The sequence below is a fragment of the Pleurodeles waltl genome, chromosome 3_1 (genome assembly GCF_031143425.1).
Source record: "Pleurodeles waltl isolate 20211129_DDA chromosome 3_1, aPleWal1.hap1.20221129, whole genome shotgun sequence".
Lineage (NCBI taxonomy): Eukaryota > Metazoa > Chordata > Amphibia > Caudata > Salamandridae > Pleurodeles > Pleurodeles waltl.
Window position 1 is genome coordinate 5,306,100 of NC_090440.1, and position 26,331 is coordinate 5,332,430.

The 26,331-nt window shown below is 50.1% G+C and overlaps 1 protein-coding gene across 3 annotated transcripts in view; it reads right to left on the minus strand.

Moving 5' to 3' along the window:
- PTPMT1 (protein tyrosine phosphatase mitochondrial 1) overlaps positions 1 to 23,940 on the minus strand; it is a 47,354-nt gene extending 23,414 nt beyond the window's left edge. The window contains exons 1-4 of one of the 3 annotated variants that reach the window (XM_069221611.1): positions 23,678 to 23,940; positions 10,011 to 10,091; positions 8,913 to 9,206; positions 8,165 to 8,356 (exon numbers count right to left, since the gene is read on the minus strand). In XM_069221611.1, the coding sequence (XP_069077712.1) occupies positions 8,165 to 8,356; positions 8,913 to 9,206; positions 10,011 to 10,091; positions 23,678 to 23,824 (714 nt within the window). In that variant the 5' untranslated portion in view covers positions 23,825 to 23,940. The remainder of the gene's footprint in view (positions 1 to 8,164; positions 8,357 to 8,912; positions 9,207 to 10,010; positions 10,092 to 23,677) is intronic. The other 2 variants (XM_069221612.1, XM_069221613.1) reach the window with 2 other exon arrangements.
- Between the last annotated feature and the right edge of the window lie 2,391 nt (positions 23,941 to 26,331).

Genomic DNA, 26,331 nt, shown 5'->3' on the forward strand with positions numbered 1-26,331 from the left:
CTGCAGTGTAGGGAAGGGCTGCAGTGGAAGTACAGCTTAGATGGACCATACCAGAGTCTGTGGAAGGACTGCAGTGTAAGTACAGCTGAGATGGACTACACTACATGAACTGCGGAGATGGACTGCAGTGTAGGGAACGGCTTCAGTGGAAGTAGAGCTGAGGGACTATACTAGAGATACTGCAGAGAAGGACTGCAGTGCAGGCAAGGGCTGCAGTGGAAGTACTGCTGAGATGGACTACACTAGAGACACTGCAGAGATGGACTGCAGCACAGCTAAGGGCTGCAGTGGAAGTACAGCTGAAATGGACTATACTATAGATACTACAGAGAAGGACTGCAGTGGAAGTATAGCTGAAATGGACTATACTAGAGATACTGCAGGGTTGGACTGCAGTGTAGGGAAGGGCTGCAGTGGAAGTACAGCTGAAATGGACTATACTAGAGATACTACAGAGAAGGACTGCAGTGGAAGTACAGCTGAAATGGACTATACTAGAGATACTGCAGGGATGGACTGCAGTGTAGGGAAGGGCTGCAGTGGAAGTACAGCTGAAATGGACTATCCTAGAGATACTGCAGGGATGGAGACTGCAGTGTAGGGAAGGGCTGCAGTGGAAGTACAGCTTAGATGGACTACACTACATGAACTGCGGAGATGGACTGCAGTGTAGGGAACGGCTTCAGTGGAAGTAGAGCTGAGGGACTATACTAGAGATACTGCAGAGAAGGACTGCAGTGCAGGCAAGGGCTGCAGTGGAAGTACTGCTGAGATGGACTACACTAGAGATGCTGTAGAGATGGACTGTAGTGTAGGAAGGAGCTGCAGCAGAAGTACAGCTGAGGAATACATTAGAGATACTGTGAAGAAGGACTGCAGTGTAGGGAACGGCTTATGTGGAAGTAAAGCTGAGATGGACTATACTAGAGATACTGCAGGGATGGACTGCAGTGTAGGGAAGGGCTGCAGTGGAAGTACAGCTGAGATGGACTATGCTAGAGATCCTGCAGGGATGGACTGCAGTGGAAGTACAGCTTAGATGGACTATACTAGATATACTGCAGGGATGGACTGAAGTGTAGGGAAGGGCTGCAGTGGAAGTACAGCTGAGATGGACTATACTAGAGATACTGCAGGGATGGACTGCAGTGTAGGGAAGGGCTGCAGTGGAAGTACAGCTGAGATGGACCATACTAGAGATACTGCAGAGGACTGCAGTGCAGGGAAGGGCTGTAGTGGAAATACAGCTGAGATGGACTATACTAGAGATACTGCATAGAAGGACTGCCGTGCAGAGAAGGGCTGCAGTGGAAGTACAGCTGAAATTGAATATACTAGAGATACTGCAGAGAAGGGCTGCAGTGGAAGTACAGCTGAGATGGACTATACTAGAGATACTGCAGGGATGGACTGCAGTGTAGGGAAGGGCTGCAGTGGACGTACAGCTGAGATGGACTCTGCTAGAGATACTGCAGAGAAGGACTGCAGTGCAGGGAAGGGCTGCAGTGGAAGTAAAGCCAAAATGGACTACACTAGCATTACTGTGGAGATTGACTGCAGTGCAGGGAAGGGCTGCAGTGGAAATACAGCTGAGATGGACTATACTAGAAATACTGCAGAGAAGGACTGCAGTGCAGAGAAGGGATGCAGTGGAAGTACAGCTGAAATGGACTATACTAGAGATACTGCAGGGAAGGACTGCAGTGCAGAGAAGGGCTGCAGTGGAAGTACAGCTGAGATGGACTATACCAGAGATACTGCAGTGATGGAGTGCAGTGTAGGGAAGGGCTGCAGTGGAAGTACAGCTGAGATGGACTATACTAGAGATACTGCAGAGAAGGACTGCAGTGCAGGGAAGGGCTGCAGTGGAAGTAAAGCCGAAATGGACTACACTAGCATTACTGTGGAGATTGACTGCAGTGCAGGGAAGGGCTGCAGTGGAAGTACAGCTGAGATGGACCATACTAGAGGTACCGCAGCAATGGACTGCAGTGTAGGGAAGGGCTGCAGTGGAGGTACAGCTGATATGGACTTCACTAGATTAACTGCAGGGATGGACTGTAGTGCAGGAAAGGACTGCAGTGGAAGCACAGCTGAGATGGACTACACTGGAGATACTGTGGAGACAGACTGCACTGGAAGTACAGCTGAGATGGACCACAGTAGAGGTACTGCGGAGATGGACTGCAATGTAAGGAAGGACTGTAGTGGAAATACAGCTGAGACGGACTACACTAGATGAACTGCAGAGATGGACTGCAGTGCAGGGAAGGGCTGCAGTGGAAGTACAGCTTAGATGGACCATAGCAGAGGCTGCAAAAGGACTGTAGTGCAGGGAAGGACTGCAGTGTAAGTACAGCTGAGATGGACTATACTAGAGATACAGCGGAGATGGACTGCAGTGTAAGGAAGGGCTGCAGTGGAAGTACAGCTGAGATGGACTACACTGCATGAACTGCGGAGATGGACTGCAGTGTAGGGAACGGCTTTCGTAGAAGTACAGCTGACATGGACTACACTAGAGACACTGCAGAGATGGACTTCAGCGCAGGTAAGGGCTGCAGTGGAAGTACAGCTGAAATGGACTACACTAGAGATACTGCAGAGAAGGACTGCAGTGTAGGGAAGGGCTGCAGTGGAAGTACAGCTGAAATGGACTATACTAGAGATACTGTGGAGATGGACTGCAGTGTAGGGAAAGGCTTCAGTGGCAGTACAGTGGAGATGGACTACACTAGAGATACTGTGGAGATGGACTGCAGTGTAGGGAAGGGCTGCAGTGTAGGAATGGGCTGCAGTGGAAGTACAGCTGAAATGGCCTACACTAGAGACACTGTGGAGATGGACTGCAGTGTAGGGAAAGGCTTCAGTGGCAGTACAGTGGAGATGGACTACACTAGAGATACTGTGGAGATGGACTGCAGTGTAGGGAAGGGCTGCAGTGTAGGAAAGGGCTGCAGTGGAAGTACAGCTGACAACTACACTAGAGATACTGTGGCGATGGACTGCAGTGTAGGGAAGGGGAGGGAAAGACTACAGTGGACGTAAAGTTGAAGCAGACTGCTTTGAAAGTCCTGTAAAGAGAACCTGCATTGGCTGGATGTGTTACTTGCAGAAACCTATGTATAAACCCCACTGGGACTGAAGGCAGCAAAGGCACTCTGACGACAGACTGCATTAGGTGAAGATACCCACTGGGGGGAGACCGAAATGCAAGCACTGCAAAGACCGAATGCCAGAAGGGACCGAAACGCAAGCACTGCAAAGACCGAATGCCAGAAGGGACCGAAACGCAAGCACTGCAAAGACCGAATGCCAGAAGGGACCGAATGCAAGCACTGCAAAGACCGAATGCCAGAAGGGACCGAAATGCAAGCACTGCAAAGACCGAATGCCAGAAGGGACCGAAACGCAAGCACTGCAAAGACCAAATGCCAGAAGGGACCGAAATGCAAGCACTGCAAAGACCGAATGCCAGAAGGGACCGAACGCAAGCACTGCAAAGACCGAATGCCAGAAGGGACCGAAATGCAAGCACTGCAAAGACCGAATGCCAGAAGGGACCGAAACGCAAGCACTGCAAAGACCAAATGCCAGAAGGGACCGAAATGCAAGCACTGCAAAGACCGAATGTCAGAAGGGACCGAAACGCAAGCACTGCAAAGACCGAATGTCAGAAGGGACCGAAATGCAAGCACTGCAAAGACAGAATGCAGTGGATGTACTGCAAGGTAGGGATGGGGGAATCCAACGGAGGTGTGGCATGAGAAGAGGCTGCAGTGAAAACAACACTAGTAGGAAATACAATTGGACGCCAAAAGATGGAAGACATGAGAGATGTGCTTGCTGAAGCTGCGATGGAGGCACCACTGGGAAGAACTGCAGAAGAGGGAGTCCTTGGATAAACCAGTGCTGAGACTGACTACAGAGGAGCTGCCCTGGATAGGGACTGCAGCAAAGGAGTACTTCCAGGTGACAGCGGTTGGGGTACGGAGATGGACTGCACTTAGGGCAATGCAAGGAAGAATATGCTGGCTGTGTGGGGTAATAGTGTAGTGATTCCACTGCTAACATAATTCTGCAAACGCCAAAGGTAACCGATGGCAGTGCACAACACTGCAAAGGCGCCCACAGAGTATGAGGGTGTTAGCGCAACCTAAGATGTCACTGCTTCTTAAGAGTGATCTAGAGAGCCAGAGGTCGGTGGGGGGCATAAAAGATTGAGAAGGTGTACAGAGGCCCTAGCTGGAACAGTGGTGTGCCCAGTGTCAGAGATAGGAGGGTTTTGTGTACCAATGTTACTGTTCGCATGGTTTAGCTCTCCGTTATACCCAATGCTACTGTATGTACGACTCATCTCTTTGATATTTACTTGTCCGTGGACGAAAGCCTGTGCAACAGCCGGCATGAGCTTGGGTGCATAATATCACCAAGAATGCCAGGCAACCAGGCATTCTCAGTGGCGTTATAATGTGACGTGCAGGCATGGCCAGGCTTTATACTGCCTTCTCTCCAGTTGTGTACATATGAGCTTGGTTACTTCTGCAGTATTCCTGCATCTTGGTTTACAGTACCTTTGACTATTTCACTTGGTGTCTTTGCACTAAGGTGACTGCTCTTTTGGTTAGTTGCGAGCTGCACGTGATGCTGTAGTTCTGTGCTCATAGATGGCTACTTCTACACTGATAATAGTGCATAGGTCTGGGTTCTATGCTGTGTGATGACATTTTATCAGGTCCTTCTCATCTGTCACTTGTCTAACACTCTTAATTCCACTGATATCCCATTCCTGGCTGTCACTGGTCACCTACTGGATCCTATATCCCACAGTGGATGAGTGCCAATGCATCACTAGTTGTGGGTTCCTACAACTAGTACTTTTTGTTGTTTTCTACCATCCGGGCAGCATAACCAGCCCAAAGCCTGCCACTGTTTCCGCCTTCTGTAATAAGAGAACTCAAAACACTGAAAACGTTTCACATCTGTTCTGCATCACTCTCTAGGCGAGGCGTGCACATGGATTGTATCTCTATCCTTATTCTAGTTGTTTTCTTGGTTACTTAGGATTCAGTACTGTTTTTGTTATTCCTGCTTGAACTGAAATGGCGTCACAGTGCTCAGATACGTCTCTAAGGGTGCTTGACATTTTTAAATAACAATGATTAAAGGATTTTGACCCTGGACTACATCTAAACCTGTGAATCCTCAACTAAGATATGGATGTTTGGATCTAGATTCTGAATGCCCAGCCCGGATATGCTGTTCCTATTTAGTGTGTCCAGTATGTTCTTTTCATGTTTTCACTAGGTCTGCAGTGGGTGCATGTGAGGAGACCCCCCTCAAGTTGAGGAGTCTGGCTTTCATATCACAAGGTACTTTGGCCAGATAAGTGTACCAGATGATTGAGCAACTATTTATGAGGTGTAGGGGGCTGGCCTGGCTTATAGTGGGTGCCTGATGGTACTTACACCTTGTGCCAGGTCCAGTTATCCCTTATTAGTAGATTAGTAGTGTTCTAGCAGCTTAGGCTGATAGAGGTAGCTATAGCAGAGCAGCTTAGGCTGGACTAGGTGACATGCAAAGCTCCTACTATACCACTTATATCATATAGCACTATATCATAAGAAACACAATACACAGAGTTATTAAAAAATAAAGGTACTTTATATTAGTGACAATATGCCAAAAGTATCTCTTAGGATATATTCCCTTAGGAGGTAAGTAAAATACACAAAATATACACACAAACCAAAATCAGGTAAGTAAACAGATAGAAGCGTTGTGCAAACACTGTAGGACACAATAGAATGCAATAGGAGACAATAGGCCTAGGGGCAACACAAACCATATACTCCAAAAGTGGAATGCAAACCACGAATGGACCCCAGGCCTAGTGTAGTGTGTAGAGGGTCGCTGGGAGTGTAAGAAAACACTAAGGGTGTCCAAGATACCCCACCCCAAGACCCTGAAAAGTAGGAGTAAAGTTATCCTACTACTGCAGAAAGACAGTAAAGTTGAGATAGGGGATTCTGCAAAGACAACAACTGCCTGCAGAGCCCTGAAGATGGATTCCTGGACCTGAGGACCTGTAAAGGAAGGGAACCAAGTCCAAGATGAAGGTGCAAAAGGGCTGCCTACGGGTGGAAGAAGCCGAAGATTCTGCAACAACGGAAGGTGCCAGGAACTTCTCCTTTGGTTAGAAGATGTCCCACGGCGTGCTGGAGGATGCAGAGTTGTTTCCATGCAGGAAGACCGCAAACAAGCCTTGCTAGCTGCAAGAGTCGCGGTTGAAGATAATGGGTGCTGCCCGGGCCCAGGAAGGACCCGGAGGTCGCCCCTTGGAGGAGGAGACAGAGGGGGCCCTCAGCAACGGAAGCAGGCAGCACCCGCAGAAGCACTTGTACAGGCGTTCAAGAAATCTGAGCACGGCGGTCGTCTCAACACAACAAAAGAGGGTCCCACGAAGCCGGTGGTCAACTCAGCTAGTTGGGCAATGCAGGACGGAGTGCTGGGTACCAGGGCTGTGCTGTGCACGAAGGAATCCTTGCAAAAGTGCACAGAAGCCCTAGCAGCTGCAGATCACGCAGTACACAGGATTACTGTCTGGCGTGGGAAGGCAAGGACTTACCTCCACCAAATTTGAACAGAAGGACCACTGGACTGTCGGGGTCACTTGGATCCAGCTCCCGTGTTCCAGGGACCATGCTCGTAAAGATGAGAGGGGACCCAGAGGACCGGTGATGCAGAAATTTGGTGCCTGCGTTAGCAGGGAGAAGATTCCGTCGACCCGCGGAAGATTTCTTCTTGGCTTTCAGTGCAGGGTGAAGGCAGACAGCCCTCAGAGCATGCACCACCAGGAAACAGTTGAGAAAGCCGGCAGGATTAGGCACTACAATGTTGCTGGTAGTCGTCTTGCTACTTTGTTGCGGTTTTGCAGGCGTCCTGGAGCAGTCAGCGGTCAATCCTTGGCAGAAGTCGAAGAGAGAGATGCAGAGGAACTCTGGTGAGCGCTTGCATTCGATATCTGAAGAGAAACCCACAGGAGAGACCCTAAATAGCCCCGAAAGGAGGATCGGCTACATAACCAGGTAAGAGCCTATCGGGAGGGGTCTCTGATGTCACCTGCTGGCACTGGCCACTCAGAGGTCCCCATTGTGCCCTCACACCTCTGCATTCAAGATCACAGAGGTCTGGGACACACTGGGCTTGGGGGGACAATTCCATGATCTTAGACATGTTACATGGCCATGTTCTGAGTTACCATTGTGAAGCTACACATAGGTATTGACCTATTTAGTTCACGCGTGTAATGGTGTCCCCGCACTCACAAAATCCGGGGAAATTGCCCTGAACTATGTGGGGGCAACTTGGCTAGTGCCAGGGTGCCCTCACACTTAGTAACTTTGCACCTAACCTTCACTAAGTGAAGGCTAGACATATAGGTGTTTTAAAAGTTACTTAAGTGCAGTGAAAAATGGCTATGAAATAACGTGGACGTTATTTCACTCAGGCTGCAGTGGCAGTCCTGTGTCAGAATTGTCTGAGCTCCCTATGGGTGGCAAAAGAAATGCTGCAGCCCATAAGGATCTCCTGGGACCCCAATACCCTGGGTACCTAGGTACCATATACTAGGGAATTATATGGGTGTACCAGTGTGCCAATGAGAATTGGTGAAAGTGGTCACTAGCCTGCAGTGACAATTTTAAAAGGAGAGAGAGCATAAGCACTGAGGTTCTGGTTAGCAGAGCCTCAGTGACACAGTTAGGCACCACACAGGGAACACATTCAGGCCACAAACTATGGGCACTGGGGTCCTGGCTAGCAGGATCCCAGTGACACGGGCAAAAACAAACTGATACACAAGTAAAAACGGGGGTAACATGCCAGGCAAGATGGTACTTCCCTACATGAGGACAAGGGAGCTGGGTGACAATAATTCACTCTCTCTTGGCATAGCTCCTTATGTCCGATCATTTATCCCCAAATCAACTCAACCCCACGACCCAAGAATGATCCGGCAATTGTGTCCACAGGGACACGGCTTAGTGTAGAGGGTGTCCAAGCCTACCCGGTTGGTCCTTACAGCATTACACACATGAAAATGCCAAAACATTCTGACAACAAGCCCCAAATATAAGCAGCCAGAGGGTGCAGAATATCTTACCTGTATTAGATACGCTGCTGCCATGGTGGCACTGCGCGAGCGCCCAGCCTTGCAGTGAATGTAAACGCTGTGGCCGAGCTCCTGGTGTTTCAATGCAAACTTCACTCCCTTCTGCAGATGCTCCTGAGTGGGGACACCAGTCAGATCCACAGTGCTTAGACGCAGCTGTTCCACACCAAGAGCCTGCCACTCCTGCAGCATGCAAGCAGAGAAAGAGCAGAGGAGGAGGATAAGAACAGGATGGGAGGGGGCAGGCACAAAAGGATGAAAAAGAAGGTACTTCCTAAAGTACTGCTTTAGTGCTCAATCTTACTCTGACAAAAAGCTCTCCCTCTACCTGGTTCAACTCCAAAATCACATTAATACTAACCATCTCCTGCATGACTACCAGTCTCTGAAGGACACCTTGCCAAAAAACAGACAGCCTGGTACAAACCCTCTCTTCTAAAGACAGTGAAATTATTTCAGAAGACAATTTCAGAACTGCTGATCGTGCCCTTGTACTCTTGCATTTGGATGATAGTAACATCATACTCTATGGCCTCTCAGACTCCACACCGGCACCCCTAAACAGAATCTTTCATGGCAGACCATGTCTCATCCGGGCCTGACGAAATATGAACAAATCACTCCCATCCTTGCAGGCTTCCATTGGCTCCCCCTGCCAGCCTACACATTTTCAAACCAGATGCATCATTTACAAAGCCACCTAGAGCAGCACGATTGCTTATCTTACAGACAATCTCACCGTCGCTGGTAGGTCTCGAAGCACCTGCGGCCAGGACACCGCCGGACTGCAGACAAGCACACCATCATTGGTGATTCTTGAAACACCTGTGGCCAGGACACCACCAGACTCCAGACAAGCACACCCTCGCTTGTGGTTCTCGAAACACCTGCTGCCAGGACACCACCAGACTCCAGACAAGCACACCCTCGCTTGTGGTTCTCGAAACACCTGCTGCCAGGACACCACCAGACTCCAGACAAGCACACCCTCGCTGGTGGTTCTCGAAACACCTGCAGCCAGGAAACCACCAGACTGCAGACCAAGAAGTGTAAAAATTAAAAAACAAGGCAACAGGATGTTTCCATCTCTGCACCCAGGTTATCGAACAACACCTCTATTTCCATCAGGACAACCAAAACACTGCTTCAATTTGGATAAAAGCTGAAGATGCACCTTTCTAAAGAGCACTACGTGTTAACCACTCACAAACCAACAAACTCTTATCACTCGACTCTATACTTGTCTTTGACATTGTACAGAGCTTACCTACTGTTAGGCTAGATACGTATGCACTATACAAGCAGCACATGCATACAATACGTAGCGCATTACCACAGAGAGGGCCTAGGCCTCTACATACAGGTGGATTAGCCTGTTGCCAGTTTTGCATGCAGTCGGGCACTAAAGACAGGGACATTCAGGTCCCAAACCTCAACCTCAACCACACACTCACATTTGCCTCGGAGGCATTCTGTAACCACAATGGCCACATCAAATTCCCCTTTTTTGCAACGATTCACTATATACTGTTTCATAGCTATCATGCTAAGAGATACGTGTGATGGCAGGAAGAGGTGCCCGCATTACAATCACACTAAGGAAAGCATGTGATAGCATGAAAGCTTGCTTGACGACTACTGCACAGATAGAAGCATGCAACGGCACGGGGAAGCTGGAATGGGGGGCAGATGCAGGACCGTGTAGCGACACCTGAAGGCCAGAGAGAGGGAAGGCATGGCACAGATATAGGAGCCCAAGTTCGCAGAGTGGGGTTGTGTTGGGGGCAGGGGACACAAGTCAATGCTGAATGGGTGTGTTGGTATGTATGGCACTCACCTCAGCTGTGTAGCAGAACAGGCGAGTCTCATATTCTTCGTTCATGGTGATAACTCCTCGAACATTCTCCGTTTCCACAAGCTGCAGCAGGAGAGAAACGAAAATAATGAAGTATTATTCAGCTCTTTTAAGATAACTTATCTGATGTGCTTTGTAACGAAAAGGAGTGTGATCGCCACCCGTGTCATTCAATGGGGTCCCCTCATACACCATCAAGAGAATCATACCATTAAACTGAGTCTTCTCGTGCACCATCGTAAGAATCGTACCATTAAACTGAGTATCCTCATACACCATCGAGAGAATCGTACCTTTCAACTGAGTCTTCTTGTGCACCATCGTACGAATTGTACCATTAAACGGAGTTTCCTCATACACCATCGTAAGAATTGTACCATTCAATGGAGTGCCCTCATACACCATCGAGAGAATTGTACCTTTCAACTGAGTCTTCTCGTGCACCATCGTACGAATCGTACCATTAAACGGAGTTTCCTCATACACCATCGTAAGAATCGTACCATTCAATGGAGTGCCCTCATACACGATCGAGAGAACCGTACCATTCAACTGAGTCTTCTCGTGCACCATCGTAAGAATCGTACCGTTAAACGGAGTCTCCTCATACACCACTGCAAAAATCGTACCATTCATTGGAGTCCCTTCACACAGCATCAAGAGAATCGTACCATTCAATGGAGTTCCCTCATACACAATTGTGAGAATCGTACCATTCAATGGAGTCCCCTCATACGCCATTGTGATAATTGTACCATTCAGTGGAGTTCCCTCATACACCATTGTGAGAATCGTACCAGTCAGTGGAGTTACCTCATACACCATTGTGAGAATCATACCATTCAATGGAGTTCCCTCATACACCATTATGAGAATTGTACCATTCAATGGAGTCCCCTTGTAGGAAAGTACCCTCTTTCTTGGCATGGTTACCCCCTTTTCTGCCTGTTGTCAGTGTTTTGACTGTGCTCACTGGGATCCTAACTAGGACCCCAGTGATTATGCTCTCTCCCTTCAAACTTGGTTCCTTAAACTACTTCCACCCCACATTTGGCATACTGGTGCCCCCATGCAAGTCCGTAGTATAGGGTACCCAAGTACCCCGGGCATTGGTCTAGCAAAGTAGCCTCTTTCTAGTTTGGTAACCCCCACTTTTGGCCTGTTTGTCAGTGTGTTTGACTACGTTCACTTGGATCCTGCTGACCACGACCCCAGTGATTATGCTATCTCCTCTTAATTTGGTTGCTGGTAACTTTTTCTTCCCACAATTGGCATACCAGTCCCCCCATGTAAGTCCCTAGTATGTGGTACCTAGCATTGGAGTTTCAGGGGATCCCTAGGGGATGCAGCAGTTATTCTGCCACCCATAGGGAGCCCATGCAAAGGGTTCTGCAGGCCTGCCATTGCAGCCTGCGTGAAACGGGTGCATGCACCCTTTCCCTACAGGTCACTGCACGTCACCCCTAGAGTAGGTCCTCTCAGCCCCGAAGGCAGAGGTGCCCCCCACGAACTCCAGTTCCATTTTCCTGGACTTCGTGAGTAAGGGAACGTCATTTTACGCGAGTACTGGAATTAGGTCACTACCTAAGTCCACCTCCATAATGGTAACTCCGAACCTAGGCATGTTTGGTATCAAACATGTCGGAATCATACCTCAATACTGTTGCAAGTATTGGAAGTATGATTCCATGCACCCTTGGGGCTCCTTAGAGGACCCCCAGCATTGCTACCACAAGTCTTACCGGTTTTTCCGGGCAGCCCAGGTGCTCGATCTGATCAAGCCCATTAAGGCAGAACAAAAGATTTCCTTTGGGAGAGGGAGGTAACACCCTTTCCCTTTGGAAATATGGGTGACTGGCTTGAGAGGGGTAGCCTCCCCCAGCCACTGGTTTTGCCTTGAAGAGTACATTTGGTGCTGTCTGTGCATAAACCAGTCCACACCGGTTCAGTGACCCCCCAGGCCCTGCTCTGGTGCGAACCTGGACAATGGAAAGGGGAGTGACCACTCCCCTGTCCACCAACACCGCAGGGGTGGTGCTCAGAGCTCCTCCAGGGGGTCTCTGGGTTCTGCCATCTTGATTCCAAGGTTTGCAGGGAGTTCTGGGAGCATCTGAGTGGCCAGGCCAGGTAGGTGATGTCAGAGGCACCCTCTGATAGGTAGTTACCTCGTTAGGTGACCAAGCCCCCTCTTTGGACTATGTAGGGTCTTCCTGTAGGAGGCTGGACTGGCTTGTAGTGAGTACCAAGGGGTACTTGCACCTTGCACCAGGCCCAGTTATCCCTTATTAGTGTATAGGGTGTCTAGCAGCTTAGGCTGATAGATAATGGTAGCTTAGCAGAGCAGCTTAGGCTGAACTAGGAGACGTGTGAAGCTACTACAGTACCACTTAGTGTCATATGCACAATATCATAAGAAAACACAATACACAGTTATACTAAAAATAAAGGTACTTTATTTTTATGACAATATGCCAAAGTATCTTAGAGTGTACCCTCAGTGAGAGGATAGGAAATATACACAAGATATATATACACAATAGCAAAAATATGCAGTATAGTCTTAGAAAGCAGTGCAAACAATGTATAGTTACAATAGGATGCAATGGGGAAACATAGGGGTAGGGGCAACACAAACCATATACTCCAAAAGTGGAATGTGAACCACGAATGGACCCCAAACCTATGTGACCTTGTAGAGGGTCGCTGGGACTATTAGAAAATAGTGAGAGTTAGAAAAATAACCCTCCCCAAGACCCTGAAAAGTGAGTGCAAAGTGCACCAAAGTTCCCCTAAGGACAAAATAGTCGTGTTAGAGGGAAAATGCAAGGAAAACACAAGTCAGCAATGCAACAACGATGGATTCCTGACTGAGGGTACCTGTGGAACAAGGGGACCAAGTCCAAAAGTCACAAGCAACTCGGAGATGGGCAGCTGCCCAAGAAATGCCAGCGGTTGGTGCAAAGAAGCTCTTACTAGGCTGAAGAACTGTGAATACTGCAGGAACGACAAGGGCTAGAGACTTCCCCTTTGGAGGATGGATCCCCCACGCCTTGGAGAGTCGTGCAGAAGTGTTTTCCCGCCGGATGGACGCCAACAAGCCTTGCTACACGCAAATCGTGCGTTTGGCGTTTTTGGACGCTGCTGGGGCCCAGGAGGGACCAGGAGGTCGCAAATTGGACCTGCAGAGAGAGGGGACGTCGAGCAAGACAAAGAGCCCTCACTGAAGCAGGTAGCACCCGGAGAAGTGCCAGAAACAGGCACTACGAGGATGCGTGAAACGGTGCTCGCCGAAGTTGCACAAAGGAGTCCCACGTCGCCGGAGACCAACTTAGAAAGTCGTGCAATGCAGGTTAGAGAGCCGTGGACCCAGGCTTGGCTGTGCACGAAGGATTTCCGCCGGAAGTGCACAGGGGCCGGAGTAGCTTGCAAAGTCGCGGTTCCCAGCAATGCAGCCCAGCGAGGTGAGGTAAGGACTTACCTCCACCAAACTTGGGCTGAAGAGTCACTGGACTGTGGGGGTCACTTGGACGGTGTCGCTGGATTCGAGGGACCTCGCTCGTCGTGCTGAGAGGAGACCCAAGGGACCGGTAATGCAGCTTTTTGGTGCCTGCGGTTGCAGGGGGAAGATTCCGTCGACCCACGGGAGATTTCTTCGGAGCTTCTGGTGCAGAGAGGAGGCAGACTACCCCCACAGCATGCACAAGCAGGAAAACAGTCGAGAAGGCGGCAGGATCAGCGTTACAGAGTTGCAGTAGTCGTCTTTGCTACTATGTTGCAGGTTTGCAGGCTTCCAGCGCGGTCAGCGGTCGATTCCTTATCAGAAGGTGAAGAGGGAGATGCAGAGGAACTCGGCTGAGCTCATGCATTCGTTATCTAAAGTTTCCCCAGAGACAGAGACCCTAAATAGCCAGAAAAAGAGGGTTTGGCTACCTAGGAGAGAGGAAAGGCTACTAACACCTGAAGGAGCCTATCAGCAGGAGTCTCTGACGTCACCTGGTGGCACTGGCCACTCAGAGCAGTCCAGTGTGCCAGCAGCACCTCTGTTTCCAAGATGGCAGAGGTCTGGAGCACACTGGAGGAGCTCTGGACACCTCCCAGGGGAGGTGCAGGTCAGGGGAGTGGTCACTCCCCTTTCCTTTGTCCAGTTTCGCGCCAGAGCAGGGGCTAAGGGGTCCCTGAACCGGTGTAGACTGGCTTATGCAGAATTGGGCACATCTGTGCCCAACAAAGCATTTCCAGAGGCTGGGGGAGGCTACTCCTCCCCTGCCTTCACACCATTTTCCAAAGGGAGAGGGTGTCACACCCTCTCTCAGAGGAAGTTCTTTGTTCTGCCATCCTGGGCCAGGCCTGGCTGGACCCCAGGAGGGCAGCTGCCTGTCTGAGGGGTTGGCAGCAGCAGCAGCTGCAGTGAAACCCCAGGAAGGGCAGTCTGGCAGTACCAGGGTCTGTGCTACAGGCCACTGGGATCATGGAATTGTACCAACAATGCCAGGATGGCATAGAGGGGGCAATTCCATGATCATAGACATGTTACATGGCCATATTCGGAGTTACCATGGTGAAGCTACATATAGGTAGTGACCTATATGTAGTGCACGCGTGTAATGGTGTCCTCGCACTCACAAATTTCAGTGAATTGGCTCTGAACAATGTGGGGGCACCTTGGCTAGTGCCAGGGTGCCCTCACACTAAGTAACTTTGCACCTAACCTTTACCAGGTAAAGGTTAGACATATAGGTGACTTATAAGTTACTTAAGTGCAGTGTAAAATGGCTGTGACATAACATGGACGTTATTTCACTCAGGCTGCAGTGGCAGGCCTGTGTAAGAATTGTCAGAGCTCCCTATGGGTGGCAAAAGAAATGCTGCAGCCCATAGGGATCTCCTGGAACCCCAATACCCTGGGTACCTCAGTACCATATACTAGGGAATTATAAGGGTGTTCCAGTAAGCCAATGTAAATTGGTAAAATTGGTCACTAGCCTGTTAGTGACAATTTAGAAGTAATGAGAGAGCATAACCACTGAGGTTCTGGTTAGCAGAGCCTCAGTGAGACAGTTAGGCACCACACAGGGAACATATACATGCACACCTATGAGCACTGGGGCCCTGTGTGACAGGGTCCCAGTGACACATACATATAGGCCACAAACCTATGAGCACTGGGGTCCTGACCAGCAGGACCCCAGTGACACATAACAACCATACTGAAAACATGGTGTTTTCACTATGAGCACTGAGGCCTGGCTATCAGGATCCCAGTGAGACAGTGAAAACAGTGACAAACACCCTGACATACACTCACAAACAGGCCAAAAGTGGGGGTAACAAGGCTAGAAAGAGGCTACCTTCTCACACTTCCTCTGAGGTGGGTCCTCAGATTCGGCTTGCAAGACTCCAGCAGGATTCCTCTGCAACCTCCACTTTGACTTCTGGCTATCAGAACTGCATCTGGACCCTCCAGGAACCGTCATCGCTGCTAACGTGGAAGAAGACTCTTCTGCAACTCTGCTTTTCTGGCTCCTGCCAGCTTTGCAACATTTTCCCAGCCGTGCATCCGCAGAAGACTGCAACTCTTCAGCCTGCACAAGAAGAAGGAATCTCCCGTGGGATGAAGGCATCACTCCCCTGCATCTGCAGGTACCAGTCTGCAACGACGACTGGCTGCATGGGTCTCCCCTCATCCTGAGTTGCGTGGATCCTGCATCACGGGAGGTGGTCCCCTTGGTCCTCTTTATGAGCTGTTGCACTTTGGTGGTGGTAAGTCTTTTCCACTCCCCGCATGACAGTACCCCCGTGCACCCTGTCCTTTGCAGCTGCCAAGGCTTGGTTGCTTCACCTCCAAGGGGAACTTCAGGCAACGTGTAACTCCAGGCCCCAGCACTCCCTCCTGCAACTCCTGGGCCTCTGCGTGGTCCTCCGGCGAGGTGGGAGCAACTTCTGTGGTGCTGCGTGGGCTGCTTCAGCGACTTCTGTGTCCCTGTCCTGTGGGGCACCTGTGGGTGCTGCCTTTGCTCCTGTAGGCCTTCTGTGACGCGGAGGGTCCCCTGTGACTCCCCCTACCGGGTAGAGTCCTCCTAGACCTTGCTGGTCCTCAGCAGCACCTCTTTTCCTCCAAACGTGAGTTTGCCAAGGCTTGTGGGTGGAAATCCTTCACCAACACCCCTCTGCAATCCAGCTTCTAGCGTGGGACACCATTTGCACTCATCAGGAACTCTTCTCCAGCTTCTGGGCTGCAGTGTTGACCTGTCTTTCTTCTTCGTCGACCAACTTCAATAAGTACCCCTGGGTGGGTAGTATCTCCTACTCCTCCTGGACTCCACAGGCACTTCTGGACTTGGTCCCCTCTCTCCACAGGTCTCTTTCTTTGGTAATCCATTGTCGGTTTCTTGCAGTCTGTTCTGGGTGTCTTCTTTTCATCCTTTGGGGTGGTTTCAGGGAAATCCAGTGTTTTACTCCTTCATTCCTGGTAGCTGGGGGTACTGCATTACTTACCTGTGTGGTTTCCTAGTACTCCCAGCTCCCCTCTACACGATTTACTTACCTAGGTGGGGGCCCTGTGTTTGCATTCTACTTTCTTGGTATATGGTGGGCTCCCCCTAGGGCCACTATTGCTTATTGCTATTTTACACTGTTTTCTAACCTTTTATGCCTCCTACTGTTTATTATATATATAGTGTATTTACTTACCTCCGCTTGGAGGTTTGCCTCTCTAGTATTTTCTGATACTGTGTGCTAAAAATAAAGTACCTTTATTTTTTAACAACCAAGTGTTGTCTTTCTTGTGTGTAAGTACTGTGTGACTGTAGTGGTACTGCCTGAGCTTTGCATGTCTCCTAGATAAGGCTTGGCTGCTCATCCACAGCTATCCCTAGAGAGCCAGGCTTCTAGACACTGCCTACACTTCACTAATAGGGGATACCTGGACCTGGTATAAGGTGCAAGTACCATAGCGGCTTCCTCCATTGGTGGTGCAGCGGCGGGATAAGCACTTGCAATTGCCTTATCACTCTTTTGCTTGCTTCTTTCTACAAGAAAGACCACTTACTAGTTAGGTTTACACTTATAGCGAGTAGCAGGGATAGTCACTTAAAGTTTGGGTAAGAAAGGGGTCTGGCACAGCCCTTACACCAGACTTCTCTAAAAAGGGACTAGAAGTTAGGGAGGTTAGGCACGCCCTACAGCACACTAACACAAACATGTCTTCAGTACCTAGCACATCTCAGACTATGGGCTCTCCCTGTGAGGACTTAAACTTTCAGGAACTTAGGGAAGTGTGCAAGAGTAGGAACCTGAAGACAGGGAGGGCCCCTAATACAATTGTGCTTTTGGTAGCCATGAAGAGGAGGAAGAGGAGTATAACCCCCCAGTGTTAGAAAGAGAGGATCTGAACACTGAGGAGGGTCCCTCGGAGGATCACAGGGTCTCTAACGAACCCCCTAGTGTGGCTGGGAGCACTACAGGTAGTGCCAAAGGTGGCCATGTTAGAAGGTCCCCCTTTGTCCCCAGAGGACTAGTTCAGAGGGTTAGTAAGACTAGGGAAAGATCCTCATCCTGCCACTCTCATGTCACCTCTGTATCTGAGGGGACCAACTGATCAACTCCAGCAAAATATTCTCTAGACAGGGAGCTCAGGTAACTGAGGCTGGAGGAGGCCAGGATAAGGCTGTGGCAGCAACAGCTAGCCCTAGACAGGTAGTCCTTGGCAGTGGAGAGGGAGAGGCAGGAGTTGGGGTTAGCACCCCATGGTGGCAGCAGTAACTTTGGTTTCAGGGAACCTAGGGTCAGGGAGGACTCTTTAGATTCTAGAAATCTTAGTAAGGTTGTTCCCCCATACAAGGTGGGGGATGAGATCCAGAAGTGGTTTGCTGCTCTGGAGAGGGCCTTTAAAGTTCAGAAGGTCCGCAAGAGACAGAAGGCTGCTATTCTTTGGCGCTCCTTCTCTGACAAGGGGAAAAATAGACTCCTTACTGTCAAAGAGGGGGATGCTGATAATTATACAGTTTTTAAATCTGCACTTTTAGAAGGTTTTGGTCTCACTTCTGAACAGTATAGTATCAAGTTCAGAGAGACCACGAAAGAGTCCTCCCAAGAGTGGATTGATTTTGTGGACTGCTCTGGAAGGCTGGTTAAATGGTAGCAAAGTCGTGACTTTGAGGGCTTGTATAATCTAATTCTGAGAGAGCACATTCTCAACAACTGTGTGTCTGATTTGTTGCACCAGTACTTGGTAGACTCAGATCTGACCTCTCCCCAAGAATTGGGAAAGAAGGCAAACAAATGGGTCAAAACAAGGGTGAGCAGAAAAGCTCATGCAGGGGGTGACAAGGATAAGAAAAAGGAAACAGGTAAAGTCTCAGGACAAGGGTGGGGACAAAGACAAAAGTAAAGACTCCTAATCAGGCCCACAAAACTCCTCTGGGGTGGGTCTAAAACCTCTTCATCCTCTGCATACAGTAAAAAGCATTGGTGCTGTGTGTGGAGAAATAAAGGCCTTAGGCCAGGGGACAGCTCCTGTCCTGGTAAAGGTCCTGAGCCTTCCACCACTACTACATCCACTTCCACTCAGAGTGCCCATAGCAGTAGTAGTAATAGTGGTGGGACTATTGACAGTAGTCAGCCCACAAGTGTAGTTGGGTTCACCTTTGGGTCCATAGTGGAAACTGGGATAGGTGTAGGAACCCCTAAGACAGTTTCTGTCTCCCAGGGTGGCACTGGCTTTGCCACCCTGGCTGCTTGTACCCTTACTATGGGTAAGTACTAGCAGCACTTTCAGGTAAATGGTGTTGAGGCCCAGGCCTACAGGGACACAGGTGCCAGTGTCACCATAGTTACTGAAAGCTTAGTGTCACCTGCATAAAACCTACTTGGTCACCAGTACCAAGTTACTGATGTCAACAACTCCACTCAGTCCCTCCCCTTAGCTAGAGTACACTTTAGTGGGGGGGAGTTACTGGCCCCTAACAGGTGGTAGTCTGTCCTAACCTACCTGTTGAGTGTCTGTTAGGGAATGACCTAGAGGCCTCAGATTGGGCTGAGGTAGAGTTCCTTGTCCATGCAGCCATGCTGGGCTTCCCCAAACATTTGCTCCCTTTGTCGGAAAGTACCCTCTTTCTTGGCATGGTTACCCCCATTTTATGCCTGATGTCAGTGTGCTTGACGGTGTTCACTGGGATCCTGCTAACCAGGACCCCAGTGATTATGCTCTCTCTCCTTTAAATGTGGTTGTTGGCTACTGTTAACACAGTATTTCACCCACAATTGACATACTGGTGCCCCCTTATAAGCCCCTAGTATATGGTACCTAGGGCATTAGGGTTCCAGGGGATCCCTATGGGCAGCAGCATATAATTTGCCACCCATAGGGAGCCCATGCAAGGGCTTCTGCAGGACTGCCATTGCAGCCTGCGTGAAAAGGTGCAAGCACCCTTTCACTGTCATTTACACTGCACCAGGTCACTTATACGTCACCCCTATAGCAGGCCCTCTAGCCCGGAGGGCAGGGTGTAAAGTACCTGTGTGAGGGCACCCCTGCACTAGCAAAGGTGCCCCCACGACCTCCATGACCATTTTCCTAGGCTTTGTGAGTGTGTGACGCCATTTTACGCGTGGACTGGACATAGGTCACTACCTACGTCCAGCTACATAATGGCAAGCATTGGTTGTATGATTCCATGCACTCTGGGGGCTTCTTAGAGCACCACCCCAGTATTGTCATTTCAGCCTTCTGAGGTTTTCCAGGCAGCCCCAGCTGCTGCCACCTCACAGACAGGTGTCTGCCCTCCTGTTGCTTGAAAAGCTCGAGCCCAGGAAGGCAGAACAAAGGATTTCCTTTGGGAGAGGGGTGTTACACCCTCTCCCTTTAGAAATAGGTATTACAGGCTCGGGAGGGGTAGCCTCCCCAGTCCACTGGAAATGCTTTGAAGGGCACATTTGCTGCCCTCCTTGCATAAACCAGTCTACACCAGTTCAGGGACCCCCAGTCCATGTTCTGGCGCGAAACTGGACAAAGGAAGGGGAGTGACCACTCCCCTGTCCATCACCACCCCAGGGGTGGTGCTCAAAGTCCTCCAGCGGGTCCCTGGGTTTTGCCATCTTGGATTCATGGTTGGCAGGGAACTGTGGGAGCACCTGAGAGGCCAGTGCCAGCAGGTGACGTCACAGCCCTCCCCTGATGGGTGCTTACCTGGTAAGGTGACCAATCCCTCTTTCAGGGCTATTTAGGGTCTCTCCTTTGGGTGGTCCCTCAGATTCGGATTGAAAGTCTCCAGTAGGAATCCTCTGCATCCTCCACTTCGACTTCTCACTGAAGAAACTGCATCTGGATCCTACAGGAACTCTACAAGTGCAACAAAGAAGCAAGATGCCTTCTGCAAAATTGTATCTCTGATTCCTGCCAGCAATTGCAACTGTTTCCTGGTCGTGCATCCTCTGAGGACAGTCCGTCTTCAGCCTGCACCAGAAGAGCGAAGGAATCTCCCTTAGGGTGAAGGAGTCACTCCCCCGCTTCAGCAGGCACCAACTGCAACGACGACCGGCTACGTGGATTCCCTCTCCTGCAGAGCTGCGTGGATCCTGCATCATGGGTGGTGGACTGAAGTGGTCCAGACGGTCCTCTTGTCCAGCTATCTAACTTTGGTGGAGGTAAGAGCTTGCCTCCCCGCGCAAGACTGTACCCCTGTGCACCACGTGTTTTGTAGCTGCCAAGGCTTGTTGGCATCCTTCTATGAAGTTCTTCGTGCAACTTGCAGCTCTGGCCTCCATCACTCTATCCTGCAACGCACAGCTTCCTAGGTAGGTCTCCGTCGGCGTGGGACTCTGTCGTAGTGTTGTGTGGGCCTCTTCTGCAACTTTCTTGTCCCCGTCATGTGGGTCTCCTGTGTGCACTTCCTGGTCTTCTAAGAGCTCTATGAGTTGCTATGGGGCCCCTCTGCCTCCCACTCCTGGGTAGTCCACCTGCTCCCTCCTGGTCCCGGGAGGCGCCATTTTCCGCTAACTGCGAGCTTTGTGTGTGCCAAGGCTTGTTGGCGGACTCCAGCAACGCAAACCAGACTGCAATCCTCCATCCGGCGTGGGACATCAATTGCACCCTCCAGGAACCCAACTTCGTCTTCTTGGGTGCAGTGCTCACTTTTCTTCTTCACCAGTGGTTCACCTTTTGCACCTTCATACAGGTTAGCAGGGGCTCCTGTTTTTCCTGGACTCATATGTGCTTCTCGGACTTGGTCTCCTTCTTCCACAGGTCTTCTTGTCCAGGAGTCCACTGTTAGTGTCTTGCAGTATCTTCTGGTTCTTGCATAATTCTTCTTCTTGTTTCTGTGTGTGTTCTAGGAAACTTACTGTGATTTACTCCTGCTTTCCTGGTCATTTGGGTGGGTTCTGGTACTTAATTGTGGGGGTTTCTAGTACTCCCAGCTCCCCTCTACACCCTACACTTGCCTAGGTGGGAGATCGACTTTCACATTCCACTTTCTTAGTATATGGTTTGTGCTCCCCCTATGCCCATTTCTAACTACTGTGATTTTCACTAATTGCACTGTTTTCTAACTGTTTTTATGCCTATTTCTGCATACTAGTGTATATAATTTGTGTATTACTTACCTCCTAAGGGAGTATAATCTCTAAGGTATTTTTGGCATTTGTGTCATCAAAATAAAGTTCCTTTATTTTTGTAACACTGGGTATTTTGTTTCATGTGTGAGTACTGTGTGACTACAGTGGTATTGCATGAGCTTTGCATGTATCCTACATAAGCCTTGTCTGCTCATCCACAGCTACATTTAGAGAGCCTGGTTTCTAGTGGCACAGAGTGAAGAGTGGAGTAGTGATTCGCAGAGTGAAGAGTGCAGTAGGCTACAGTGGAGTAAAAAACGTGTGAAGTGGTGGCAGTTGTGGAGTAGTGTCATGGAGTGGCACAGAGTATTGTAGAGTGGAGCGTCAGAGTGGAGAGTGTTAGATTGGAGGGACGCCGAGTAGAGGATCATAAAGTGCTGTAGAGTGGCGTAGAGTGGAGTGTAGAGCAGAGGGGCACAGAGTGTAGTGGGGTCTTGAGAGTGGAGTGGCATGTCGTAGAGAGGATGCTTGAGATATCACATGTTAACAGTAAGCAAGGACGAAACAAGATATGGAGGAAGAATTTTCATGTTTTTTTTTTCAGCAAATGTGGATGTTTCATGTCATAACTGCTATATGACCTTGTGTCATAGGTGACACATTCACACATTTCTGGCTTTTTAGTAAAAATGCAACACTGTAAAACCGGGAACGCACAGCTATTCGTTGATGGACTTTCGGTGTTGCTTTTAGAATTGTGAGCATTAGCGCAGAAATCCCAGAATGCAAAATGAGGTTGGCTAAAACACTAAGGTTGGATTAACTGTCAGCCAGGTCATGAGACCTCAACTCACGAAAGGATCAGCATGTGAACTCCGTGTTTGAATCACCAAATTTTCTCATCAGCTCAATGTGCGGGATTTATGCAGATGGGTTAACAGCAGTTAATTACTAGTGCGTTGTTTCATTACTTTGTTTTTACTGCAGCCCATGGATGATGCAGACAGGTCTCTTTCCCAACCAGTGTCACACATGACGGTCTCTTTCTGGCCAGTCAGTGTCACGCATGGCTCAACAGGTCTCTGTCCAGGCCCTTACTGTCATCTGTGACGAGGGCAGGTCCCTGTCCTGTTCCGTCAGTGTCATGCATGTGGTGGCATGGGCCGGTCTCTTATCTCGGCTCCTCAATGTCATGCATGAGGCAGGCATGTACGTGTCCAGGACCTCTGTGTCACACGTGAAGCAGGTAAGATTCTGTCTCATCCCGTCAGTGTCATGCATGAAGCAGGTAAGATTCTGTCTCATCTCGTCAGTGTCACAGCATGGGATGGTGTCTGCTCCTAATGGTCACTCATGAGGAGGGCAGGTCTCGTCTCTGTCCCTAAGCATCAATGTCACACGTAAAGCAGGCAGGATTCGCTCTTATTCCGTCAGTGTCACACATGACGCGGGCAGGAGTCTGTCTGAGTGTCATGCATGACGCAGGCAGGAGTCTCATCCCGTCAGTGTCACGCATGACGCGGGAAGGTCTCTATCTTGGCCCTTTCAGTGTCATCATGACGCGGGCAGGAGTCTGTCTCATCCAGTCAGTGTCACGCATGACGCGGGCAGGAGTCTGTCTCATCCCGTCAGTGTCACGCATGACGCGGGCAGGAGTCTGTCTCATCCCGTCAGTGTCATCATGACGCGGGCAGGAGACTGTCTCATCCCGTCAGTGTCACGCATGACGCGGGCAGGAGTCTGTCTCATCCCGTCAGTGTCACGCATGACGCGGGCAGGAGTCTGTCTCATCCCGTCAGTGTCATCATGACGCGGGCAGGAGTCTGTCTCATCCCGTCAGTGTCACGCATGACGCGGGCAGGAGACTGTCTCATCCCGTCAGTGTCACGCACGACGCGGAGGGAGCCGTCCTTTCCCGCAACCCTGGTAACACACAAGAGTAACGGCGCCGACGCTCCACGCGCTCTTTCCAGGCCTCTCTCTAACCGCTTCCGGGTCTGCACGCTTTAGGCCCGCCCCCAAGCACCACACTTCCGCTGTCATCACGCTCTGCCGCGGCGCCCCTCACAGCACGCGCTCGGCTCGCGTCTGCTCACCCGGCGGCTGACGCCCCGAAATGGCAGCGCCCCCAGCACCACGGTCTGGTCTATGCGGTCGTACCACCTCCGCAGCGAGGCCTTCTCCAGCAGCACGTTGTACAGCAGCGAGGGGAGGAAGGCGATGCGCGCCACCGCAGACGCCATGGAGGGGGGAGGGGCCCGGGCTGCGCGCGCACCTGGGGCGGGGGAGGCTAGGGGGCGCGCGCGCAGTCCCCCTCGCGCCCTGCAGCCGCCGCCATCTTAGGGCAGCCTCGCTCGTTCTGCGCCTGCGCGCCCACGTCGGGTCGGCGGCTGACGTCGCGCCGTGACGTCATAGAGCGTCAGGCGCCTCGTGCTGCGCCTCGTGCTGCTTCTCTGCCGACGCATTCGGATCTGTGCAGAGCTGGTCATGGCAGCTCGAAGAGGACATTAACCGCGGCCGTGGTGCTGAGCGGAGGGCCGTGTGCGGATCCGCCTGCAGGCCTCCCTGGGCCATGTAGGGCGAGCAGATCCTCCGCACAAAACCGCAGGACTCCGTGTTGTCGCCGCCCGCGTGGCCCCGTTGTAGGCCAGTGACTTCCGCGCGCAGATGGATCGAGCGCACCTTTTTGTTTTTCTCAGGGCTGCCGTTTGGAACACCCTACACCATGGAAGTCTCATTCTCGAGAAGCACATCTCTAGCATGGACATGAAAGGCTTCCTGGGCATGCTGCCGGGGGCTGCGAGGGCACCTTTGTTATCCTGGCCGTGGGTGATCAGTGCTGCCTCAGGAGGGGCCTCCGAAGCACAGAGATGAATGTGCGGCTCTCCCCAACCTCCCCAGAACCAGGACATTGCTCTATTTTTATAACCAGTGTTGGCCACCGACGGGTTTCACTGTCCAGGCAAATCCATGCGTGACCTGCTGCTCCAGTCCAGAGTTTTTCTTCAAATTCTGGGACTTGTGCTCTTGTTTATCAAATTATAAAAGAGGACAACAATTCCCAGAATTCAAAGTGAAAAACCTGTAGTGGTGCAGAACATCAGGCATGTTGTTCCAATATGTCTTCCATTTCTGTGCCGTACTCAGGCTCCAAGGTGGAACTATCTCACTTTGTTAAGTAAGAGAATGTTGGTGTTTAAAAAGTCTTCCAGATGTCTGCTGAGAGAAACTGCTGCATGAGGTGGAATAAAGTGCTGTTACCTCAGTGAGCTGTCTCTTATCCTTTCAAGAACACAACTTCACATTTGGCAATGAGCGCAGGCTGCGGGACGTTGCAGTTGTTTTCCACCTCAACATCAACGTGCACATAATGCTGAAAGTGACCGACCGCTGTTGACTGTGGTGATACCAACAGCTCATCGCAGAGGTACACAGGAGCGAAGTGCAACAGGACACAGGTTGTTGTCTGGAGTATCACTTTGAACTGTTTGGAGGAGACGAGAGAGTTCAGATAATGTGGTGAAACCCAAAATAAACTGAAATGAGAGTGGCCAACTTCCTGTAAAAAGACATCCGGGATCTATCAGAACAAACTCAGCTTTATGTAAAAACAAGTCCTATCGTTCTGTGGTCATGCCTGGCAGCCGTTTTGGGAGATCAGGATATTGGCAGAAATCTTGAAAAAGGCTTCATTTTCCCTATAAATAAGTCGTATTGCACTACAGGCACACGTTTTTGGTGGAAATTGGGTTCAGAAGTATTTAAGAAGCACACTAATATGAGTTATGGTCACAGGCCCTGGTTATAAATAACATCCAAGATCAAGTGAAAGTACATCAAAACTAAGAGGGAATGCCTAACAAAATACAACTGTGGTAGGCACACCATAAATTCATCTTATTTTGCAGTGTTTGTTTTGAGAAATTGTGACAACCACATAATTAAACTGTACTATGGTGACAGCCATGCCATTAATAGTCCGGCATACCATGGTTTCAGCCTAACTTAGTACTTGTTTTAGAAATGCGCTGGCAGGCACATCATTTACATCATACAACTAAACAGTGTTTGTCCCTGAGAAATAGTGGCCCCTGCTAACTTGGCTCCCTGGGTCAGATCTCTTTTCCTAAACTGTTATGATGCATTGGCACAATTGGCAACACCTTTAGCTGCCACTGTAAGTCCCTAGTAAATGGTATATAGGTAGCCAGGGCATGGGGTACTAAGAGTAGGCCCCTGAGGGCACCAGCACTGATTGTGCCATCCTCTAGGGCAGAGGTCTTCAAACTGGGGGGCAGGCCCCTCTAGGGGAGCCTCAAGTGATCCCAGGGGGGGGTGCCAAACTCTGGCCAAAAGAAATATACAGATAACGTGCCTTTGTTTTAAGCAGAAGCAAGTTATTTCAGTTTTAAAAAGGTAACGGTGTTTAACTGCAATGTTTAAATAGGTTTAGACATATTTAAACATTGGCATCTTTCTAAAATAATTGTGAAAAACTCTGAGGGGGGCCCAATGATTTTTATTTTTCAACTGGGGTGGTTCATTGGATGCGGGGGACTGTAGCTAGTGCAAGGTCGGCTAGCAGGATCCCAGTGAGACATAACAACCACACTTACAACATAGGGTTTTCACTATGAGCACTGGGCCCTGGCTAGCAGGATCCCAGTGAGACAGTGAAAACACCCTGACATATACTCACAAACAGGCCAAAAGTGGGGGTAACAAGGCTAGAAAGAGGCTACTTTCTCAC